The 10,487-nt window shown below is 42.2% G+C and overlaps 2 protein-coding genes across 2 annotated transcripts; both read right to left on the bottom strand.

Annotated features, from left to right (window-relative positions):
- Positions 1–1,971: 1,971 nt before the first annotated feature.
- Positions 1,972–4,323, bottom strand: LOC124651823 (probable auxin efflux carrier component 5b). The gene is made up of 4 exons (XM_047190853.1): positions 3,677–4,323; positions 2,392–2,477; positions 2,143–2,300; positions 1,972–2,052 (listed from the first exon to the last, which is right to left on the bottom strand). The coding sequence occupies exons 1-4, from the start codon at positions 4,321–4,323 to the stop codon at positions 1,972–1,974; spliced, it is 972 nt and encodes a 323-aa protein (XP_047046809.1).
- Positions 4,324–6,645: 2,322 nt separating this feature from the next.
- LOC124651482 (probable auxin efflux carrier component 5b) lies at positions 6,646–10,260 on the bottom strand. Its single transcript, XM_047190570.1, has 5 exons — positions 9,584–10,260; positions 7,228–7,313; positions 6,980–7,137; positions 6,813–6,889; positions 6,646–6,715 (listed from the first exon to the last, which is right to left on the bottom strand). The coding sequence occupies exons 1-5, from the start codon at positions 10,258–10,260 to the stop codon at positions 6,646–6,648; spliced, it is 1,068 nt and encodes a 355-aa protein (XP_047046526.1).
- Positions 10,261–10,487: the final 227 nt, after the last annotated feature.

Raw genomic sequence — 10,487 nt, 5'->3', positions numbered from 1 at the left:
AGTACTTCCCATTCATGTTCAAACGAATTGAACATATAAATTTATGATATCCTTTCACATGGGCCAACGGTTGTACACAACAATGATACACATTTGAATTCCTCATCTACGCATAAATTAAACATTCAGAACCAATTGAGGCAACCACATAAACAACCAATCCATGCTATATGTACATGCATGTTAGGAATTCCACCTAAGACCACTAAAGTGGATAGCAACATATACCATGGCGCATGTTATCACGGGGTATTAATGTATGAGACCTGCTTTTTTTACTTTATAATATATTATTTTGAACCCCCCCCCCCTAAAAAAACTAAAAGAAAGCATTTTATGTACAAAAACAAAGTTCCATCCTTAGAAACAATGTGTTTTTCTGCATTTTTATTCAATTTTATATAGAAATCGCTACTTTCATATAAACTTATACTGAAATTTAATTTTATATGAATTTTATATGGAGTTTCTATAATTAATAAATGTGTATTGTAACATTAATGGTAACATGCATCCCACCTAGAAAAAATAGATGAAATGGTAAGTTATTAAAAAGTGAAGAAATAATAGAGTAATATAATATGTTAGCATCACTTAGCAGTTCACAATAGAATACATAATATCACATAGTTAATAGATACACAACTGGTCAGGTTCTTCCGGCTGGTTACTTAATCCATGCATCCATGAATAAATGTATTTGTAAGTTTTCTCCTAAGTTTTTTTAAAATTTACATTGTTTAACTTTATAAAATAGCAATATTTATGATATAGAAATTAGTATCACTAGATGCATCTTGATTTTTTTTGTTTACTAGCAAGTGTGTCATTGTGTTGCCAAGGATTATTTTTTATTGAACATTATTTAGTCATGGAGGATGTATTTACTTGATGACGAGGGGTAACCTTGGCAATGGCCATGGATGATGAACTTAGGGTTTTGAGGAAAAGAGATGTGCTAGTGGTTTCATCGGCTCGTTAGACAAACAAGGTGGTCCGAAAGCATATTGATTATGAGTCGATGTCGCCCTAAACTTGAATAGATCTAGTTACAACAATTATTCGATGATCTTTTCGCTGGCTCCTCCTAGCCTTTATGTAGGAGGCTATGCCCCGAAGTCCAGTTCATGTCGGTTTACAATTGTTTCATACAAGCTATGTTTATGTCGGCTCCTCTGATGGGCCTTTCCTTGATTGGCATGATCAATCTCCTGGGCTTCGGATGCCCTCCGTCTTCTGGTCTCATGGGCTTCTCCCGAATAAGTACCATGGTTACACAAGTCGCATGCCCATTAAGTCATGCCCGTGTCAGTTTCACTCGAGATTCTATTCGTTGAAACAAAACATATCCGACCAGAGATCCACGCAGTTGATGTGTAAAATAGTATTCCTTCCTTAAGTAAAGCTCAATTCCATCCCATTATAACCATGTGCGCTTTAGAAGAGCATAGCCTACATTTGCATAGTGATTGTAAGGTTTACCATATGTGACGTACCATTTCAGCTGTATGTGAAGACTTGTTCTTTACTAGTATGTAATTTAGTCTTAGTCAGCGAAATAAGGGGATGTTCTACCTCGAAAAATAAATAAGGGGATGTAATTTAATTTTACTTAACAAAGGAATACTATTTTATACATCAACTGTGTTTGAAGAAATTTACACAATTACACATAGACGTATCAGTGATCAGTGTCTATCTATAGAAGAGCAGAGTTACATCTTAGGTTCGGGACAAACTTGACACTGAGTACATGCAATTTACTCATCTCCCAATCCGAAGGAAGGTGGTGATTCTTGACATGCTTTATCAAACGAAGCCCAGAGCAATATTATATAGAATTAACACGGGCAGGGACAGCAATGTCCCAAGTGTTACCCTGGAAGATTCAACAAAAAAAAAGCACATTCAGTTACCGAAACAACAGGATTCATTTATACCATTAAGCTAATTTACCCAGCACATAGCAACTTACGCGGTGCCAAGTACATCAGCGTGCAGGTCATACACCCTCGCGAACCCAAACGCAGCGATGGATTGAGGAAGCGCGGCATGTGGACAATAATCACCATAAGAGGCAAGAACATTTAGTGATCATTCAGGTTTATGCAATCGCATCGTAGCTTGATGCAGGATAAGTACCTGTATGATGGTAGCACGCAGGACGTCTCCGCGGAGCCCCAGAGCAGCCGCTGCCGCGGCGGTGGCAGCCGGGCCGGCGATGAACCGCAGTACCATGCTCAGCATGGTCAGGTTAGGCCCGCAGGCGATGATCCTCTCCTGCAGCGCCATGAACTGGCCTGCAGATCGACTAGTTAATGCAAAATATATATTACTACTCTCCTGTTCTTGTGATTGTTCTGCCCTACTCAACTACTACTTCTAGCATACCCATGCTGAACATGCGGAGTCCAAGCCCCGTCCTTGATATGATCAACACCGAGCCCTCAATGATGCTTGGAGTCTCGATGTGCCACCTATATGTGCACATTGTTAAGTACTAATGACTAATGAAAAGTTCAGACGAATGGTAAGTGGTATCAAACAAATTAATGTCTGGTGATCATGTGGAGAAACATTTAATGAATATATACACAAATTAAAGTCTGGTGATCACGTGGAGAAAATATAGAATCAGAAGATCACATTGTTTCTAAGACTAGTCAGAATGGGAAGTATCATACACTAGTATCATGCACATGATACTAGTTTATGATACCAACCCCACAATGCATAGTATCATAAGATAGTATCATAGTATCATCATATTTAATGTTTTGTAGAATCTCAATGCAAATGTGTGTACATGATGTGTTTGTCATTAAGTTTTCTAGTTTTACGTGCTATGATACGGTATCATATTATGATACCACGCTCATCTCTCACCTCATTAATTGGTGTGCCACATCAGATTTTTGCCAACATGGCATGCATGATACTACTTATGATACTCCCATTGTGGCTAGTCTAAGGATGAAACTTCATTTTTCTTTATTTTTTTAGATAAAATGCTTTCTTTTAATTTTGCTACGGGGGAGCTTTCAAAATAATATATCAATGCAACTGCATGGGTAAAATAATACATAATATCACATAGTTAATAGATACACAAATGGTCAGGTTCCTATGGCTAGTTACTTAATCCCTCCATCCATGAATAAGTGTATTTAAAAAAAATATCCTAAGTGTTTTTTAAAGTTTGATTGCTTAACTTTATAAAAAAATATAGCAATATTTATGACATAGAAATTATTACCACAAGATGCATCTTGAATTTTTTTTTTGTTTACTAGCAAATGTGTCCTTGAAAAATAATCAAGCAAATTGCTGCATCCTTCAACTAAATCTTGGCGTTACCGTCATGTTCTACATGTACGGTACAGTCTGTAACCGATCTTGGTAAATTACTTTGTACCTGACAAACATAGGTCACAACATACCTTTTACTAAGTTATTGAATCAGTTGTGCTTACTACATTCAGTATCATATCCTCTAGAAGCCAAGCAACTAATCAAGCTAGCTGCTCAGAATGCAAAAAAAAACATAAATATTTCTATGTTTTTTTAAGTTGGTAAAAGTAATGAAAGTTTAACTTACCATAAAAACTGAAAATACACTTATTTATGAACGGAGGGTATGTATTGATTGGTTAAAACAATCCGAAGACGTACGTACCTGTGTGTGACAAAAGACCATGCAACCCCGAGGACACCGGCGTAGACGTTGGGATTCCGCGTCATGTTGAGTAACACCACTCTGAGCAACGGCCAGATATGCACCTCAGACCTCCTCTCCTCGAGGCCGCCCTCCACGTCCTCGTCCGGCTTGCAAGCGCCACCGCTGGCTCGCCTCACCTCGAACGCTAGCAGCAGCAGAGGGAAGTAGAAGATGAACTGCGCCACCGATATCTGCACGATGAGGTCGCGCCCCCAGTCGCCGTACATGCCGTGCATCAGTGGCACGCCCAGAATAAGCGAATTGTTGAAGGCCGCAAGCGAGTAGCCGGTAATGCACCAGCAAGAGACGAACTCCCGGCCGCCGCATCGCATGGTCCACGCGGCGGCAAGGGCAAGCACGATGACAAGTTTGGAGAGCGCGTCCGCCGCCAGGACGCGGTAGTTGACGGCGTAGGGGTCCATGCGCACCGCCAAGTCGAAGGCGAAGAAGGGTACGGCGAAGTAGGTGGCGAGATGGTTCAAGGCGTCGCATTGGTCTCGCGTGTAGAGCTTCCACCGCCGCACCGAGCAGTAGCCGAGGCCCAGGGCGAAGTAGAGCGGCGCCATGCCGCCCACCACCTTGTACACGTCTCCCCACCCTATCATCTCTTCTTCTGTGCTGCAACAGTACGTCTGCCTGCCTTAATTTTGCACTCTGTTCGTGTGCCACAACCACAACTATGATCGATGTTCTGTGCCGCGCGTTTCTTGATGCCTATATCAAAGGGCAATCATGAATATACAATAACATATAGAAGATCACAACAACCAATTAACTTCACCATAAGGTATATACTTTACTAGTGGCATGAGGCTGGCACACCACTAGTAACTCTTACCAGTTGCACCACATTTGTGTGATGTGCCACATACACACCACTAACACGATTTTGACATACCACTACATTTGTCATTTCTCCACTAGTGTAATAACATTGATTAGTTTTACTTCCATACCAACTCTATTGAATTTTATATCTATATTCTAAGATAAATTAGGAGTAGAACTTTCCATTCATGTTCAAACTAATTAAACATATAAATGTATGATATCCTTTCATATAGGCCAATGGTTGTAGACAACAATGATACACATTTGAATTCCCATCTAGTCATAAATTGAACATTCGGGACCAATTGAGGCAACCACATAAACAACCAATCCATACTATATGTACATGCATATTAGGAATCCCACCTAAGACCAATAAAGTGGATAGCAACATATACCATGGCGCATGCTATCACGGGGTATTAATGTATGAGACCTGAATTTTCTACTTTATATAGTCATTATCTATTCTACTGTGAACCGCTAAGTGATGGTAAAATATTATGTTACTCTATTATTTCTTCATTTTTTAATAACTTATCGCTTCATCTATTTTTTCTAGGTGGCGTGCATGTTACCATTAATGTTACCCATACTATGGTAGGTCTAAATATACATGCGTACAAATGTACCGACCAGAGATTCAATAAACATATGAAAGCACCAAAACAATATAAAAGCTAGTGACACGACTATCTGATCAGAGGTTAAACAATACACATTTATTAATTATACAAAACATATTCATAATAAAAAAATAGAAACTCCATATAAAATTCATAGATAAAGTTAAATTTCAGTATAATTTTATATGAAAGTATCGATTTATACATAAAAATGCAGAAAATCACATTGTTTTCTTTTAGTGTTTTAGGGATAGGGGGCTTTCAAAATGATATATCAGTGCAACTGTAAGTCTAAGTGTAAAATAATACATAATATCACATAGTTAATAGATACACAAATGGCCAGGTTCTTCCGGCTAGTTACTTAATCCATGCATCCATGAATAAGTGTATTTGTAAGTTTTATCCTAAGTGTTTTTTTAATTTCCATTGTTTAACTATATAAAAAATAGCAATATTTATGATATAGAAATTAGTATCACCAGATGCATCTTGAATTTTATGTTTACTAGAAAATGTCCCATTGCCTTGCTACGGATTATTTTTTATCGAATATTATTTAGTCACGAAGGATATAATTACTTGATGAGGAGGGGTAACCTTGGCACCATGGGTGATGAACTTTGGGTTATTAGGAAAAGAGGTGTGCTAGTGGTTTCGTCGGCTCGTTAGACAAACAAGGTGGTCCAAAAGCATATTGATTATGAGGCAATGCGTAAACTAGAATAGATCTAGGGTTTACAGCAATGATTCGGTGATCTTCCCGCTGGCTCCTCCTAGCCTTTATAAAGGAGGCTAGGTCCCGGAGTCCAGTTTGGGTCCGTTTACAATTGTTTCATACAAGTTATGTTTATGTCGGCACCTCTGATGGGATTTTCCTTGATTGACATGATCAGTCTCCTGGGCTTCGGATGCCCTCCGTCTTCTGGTCTCATGGGCTTCTCCCGAATAAGTACCAGGGTTACACAAGCCACGGGCCCATTAAGTCATACCCATGTCAGTATCCCTCGTGATTCTATTTGTTGAAACAAAAGCTGTCCGACAGGATATCCTAACTCATTTGATGTGTAAAATAGTATTCTTTGGTTAGGTAAAACTAAATCCATCCCATTAAAACCATGTGCGCTTTAGAGGAGCGTCACCTATCTTTGCATAGTGATGGTAAGGTTTACCATATGTGATATCCCATTTCAGCCGTATGTGAAGACTTGTTATGTACTTGTATGGAATTTAGTCTTAGTCAGCGAAATAAGGGGATGGAATTTAATCTTACTTAACAAAGGAATACTATTGTATACATCAACTGCGTTTGAGGAGATTTACACAATTATGCATGAGCATAGCAGTGATAAGTGTCTATCTATAGAAGAGCAGAGTTACACCTTAGGTTTCAGACAAACTGGACACTGAGTACATGCAATTTACTCATCTCCCAATCCGAAGGAAGGTGGTGATCCTTGGCATGCTTTATCAAACGAATCCCAGAGCAATATTATATAGAATTAACACGGGCAGCGACACCAATGTTCCAAGTGTTACCCTGGAAGATTCAACAACAAAAAAAACACATTCAGTTACCGAAACAAGACGATTCGCTTATACCATTAAGCTAATTTACCCAGCAGATAGCAACTTACGCGGTGCCAAGTACATCAGCGTGCAGGTCATACACCCTCGCGAACCCAAACGCAGCGATGGATTGAGGAAGCGCGGCCTGTGGACAATAATCACCATAACAGGCAAGAACATTCAATGATCATTCAGGTTTATGCAATCACGCCATAGCTTGATGCAGGATAAGTACTTGTATGATGGTAGCACGCAGGACGTCTCCGCGGAGCCCCAGAGCAGCCGCTGCCGTGGCGGTGGCAGCCGGGCCAGCGATGAACCGCATTACCATGCTCAGCGCGGTCAGGTTAGGCCCGCACGCGATGATCCTCTCCTGTAGCGCCATGAACTGGCCTGCAGATCAACTAGTTAATGCAAAGTATATATACTACTCTCCTTTTCTTGTGATTGTTCTGCCCTACTCAACTACTACTTCTAGCATACCCATGCTAAACATGCGGAGTCCAAGCCCCGTCCTCGATATGATCAACACCGAGCCCTCAACGATGCTTGGAGTGTCGATGTGCCACCTATATGTGCACAAAATTAAGTAATGACTAATGAAAAGTTCAGACGAATGATAAGTGGTATCAAACAAATTAATGTCTGCTGATCACGTGGAGAAGCATTTAATTAACATATACACAAATTAATGTCTGGTGATCACGTGGAGAAACATTTACAATCACGTGACACTAAGCAGAAAATCACATTGTTTCTAAGGATGAAACTTCATTTTTTTTTATTTTTTTTAGATAAAATGCTTTCTTTTAGTTTTGTTGCGGGGGAGCTTTCAAAATAATATATCAATGCAACTGTATACGTAAAATAATACATAATATCACATACTCCGGCTAGTTACTTAATCCCTCCATCCATGAATAAGTGTATTTTAAAGTTTTCTCCTAAGTGTTTTTTGAAGTTTGATTGCTTAACTTTATAAAAAGATATAGCAATATTTATGACATAGTAGTTATTATCACAAGATGCATCTTGAATTTTTTGTGTTTACTAGCAAATATGTCCTTGAAAAATAATCAAGCAAATTGCTGCACCCTTTAACTAAATCTTGGCGTTAACGTCATGTTCTACATGTACGGTACAGTCTGTAACCGTTCTTGGTGAATTACTTTGTACCTGAAAAGCATAGGTTCATAAAATACCTTTTACTAAGTTATTCAATCAGGGGGAGTGCTCCGGTGTCCCCCCCCTAGGCCAATAAAATTGAACGGGCAAGTTTACGGAAAGAATTATACATGCCCCATAACTTTCAGAAAATAGACAAACTACCCCTCAAGTCAAAACTGAACCCCCTATTTTACATGGTGTGGCAGTTATTAAATAAAAACAAGCCAATGCCACGTTCAACGTACTAGAAGGATTAAAATTGTCCTTCACCACCACCGTCCTTGGCCTCTCCTCGCCCCCTAAATCCCCAGAATCCGGTGATCGTGCTTGCTCCTTCAGCGCGGCGACCATGGAGGCGCTCATTCTCGTACTGTTCCTGACCGCTGCTCACCACTCACAAATAAACGCATTCGTCGTGTTCTTGCGCCGCCAGTCGCCGATAGCAGCATCGAGGAGGAGGAGGAGGAGGAGGAGGAGGAGGAGGAGGAGGTGGCGCCGGCGCACACTATCCTCCAATTGGCGGATTACGTCCTTAACGATGAGGAGGAGGCGACGGTGATCCAACAGGTCGCCGTCATCTCGGAGGCTAAGGCGCGCGCGCTTCCGCCGCGAGGAGGCGTAAGCCTTCTGTGCCGTGCGCACGTACGAGGCGGCGCAGAAGGAGGCGTCCGTCCGCCGCATGAAGCAGGAGGTCATCGACCTCGACTCCAAGTAGGCCGCCGATAGTGTCGTCCTCCGCCACGCGTAGAGTAGGTCACCGACGGGCTAAATTAGCTAAGAAAGGAGCTGGTCGCCGACGACTAGACTAAATGTAATCTCCTTTGCGACCGCAACTATGCAAATATGCAACTATGTAGTTCGAATTTCACTTTTCAACTTGTTCGCGATGATGAGTTACCGCCAAATTTGAATTTGCGCTTTTTTGGTTCCGAATATGGTGTTGTTTTGCCACTAAACTGCTCGAAAATTGATTTTTGGGAGACTAAAGTTCGTTTTTTTCAGTTCGCTCGAATAAGGGCTCTATTAGAGATGCTCTTATGGACAGAGGAGACGGGGCTGCCGATGCACGCTGCCCGCCATGGTCAAGAACGGAGAAAGGGAGAATGTGTTTATTTGCGAGTGGTGAGCAGCGGTCAGGAAGACGACGAGAATGAGCGCCTCCATGGTAGTCGCGCTGAAGGAGCAAGCATGATCGCCGGATTCTGGGGATTTAGGGGGCGAGGAGAGGCCAAGGACGGTGGTGGTGAAGGAGAATTTTAATCCTCCTAGTACGTCGAACGTGGCATTGACTGGTTTTTATTTAACTGTCACACCATGTAAAACAGGGGTTCAGTTTTAACTTGAGGGGCTGTTTGTCTATTTTCTGAAAGTTATGGGACATGTATAATTCTTTCGGTAAACTTACCCCTTCAATTTTATTGGCCTAGGGGGGGACACCGGAGCACTCCCCTTCAATCAGTTCTTTTTTAGAGCAGTTATTCAATCTGATGTGCTTACTACATTCAGTATCATATCCTCTAGAAGCCAAGCAACTAATCAAGCTAGCTGCTCAGAATGCAAAAAAAAACATAAATGTTTCTATGTTTTTTTAAGTTGGTAAAGTTATGAAAGTTTAACTTATCATAAAAATTGAAAATACACGTATTTACGAACAATCCGAAGACGTAAGTACCTGTGTGTGACAAAAGACCATGCAACCCCGAGGACACCGGCGTAGACGTTGGGATTCCGCGTCATATTGAGCAACACCACTCTGAGCAACGGCCAGATAAGCACCTCCGACCTCCTCTCCTCAAAGCCGCCCTCCACGTCGCCCCTCGCCTGCATGTCCTCGTTCGGCTTCCAAGCGCCACCGCTGGCTCGCCTAACCTCGAACGCTAGCAGCAGCAGAGGGAAGTAGAAGATGAACTGCGCCACCGATATCTGCACGATGAGGTCGCGCCCCCAGTCGCCATACATGCCGTGCATCAGCGGCACGCCCAGAATAAGCGAATTGTTGACGGCCGCAAGCGAGTAGCCGGTAATGCACCAGGAAGAGACGAACTCCCGGCCGCCGCATCGCGTGGTCCACGCGGCGGCGGCCCAGGCGGCGAGGGCAAGCACGATGACAGCCTTGGAGAGCGCGTCCGCTGCCAGGACGCGGTAGTTGATGGCGTAGGGGTCCATGCGCGCCGCCAAGTCGAAGGCGAAGAAGGGTACGGCGAAGTAGGTGGCGAGATGGTTCAGGGCGTCGCATTGGTCTCGCGTGTAGAGCTTCCACCACCGCACCGAGCAGTAGCCCAGGCCCAGGGCGAAGTAGAGCGGCGCCATTCCGGCCACCACCTTGTACACGTCGTCCCACCCTATCATCTCTTCTAGTCTGCACTCTGTTCGTGTGCCACAACTGTGATCGATGTTTTGGACCGTGCCGTTTCTTGGTGCCTATATCAGAGGACAAAGTGCAATCATGAATATACGATAAGATATTGAAGATCAAAATAACCAATTAACTTCACGATCGTGGGGAAGACTAAACTTCAGTAGTGTGTATATGCGGATTTTGCCTTATAATGAATGACCAGAACAACTAACAAGTT

The sequence above is a fragment of the Lolium rigidum genome, chromosome 5 (assembly GCF_022539505.1).
Source record: "Lolium rigidum isolate FL_2022 chromosome 5, APGP_CSIRO_Lrig_0.1, whole genome shotgun sequence".
Lineage (NCBI taxonomy): Eukaryota > Viridiplantae > Streptophyta > Magnoliopsida > Poales > Poaceae > Lolium > Lolium rigidum.
The sequence above is the reverse complement of the archived record's forward strand: the minus strand, read 5'-3'. Positions and strand labels throughout refer to the sequence as shown.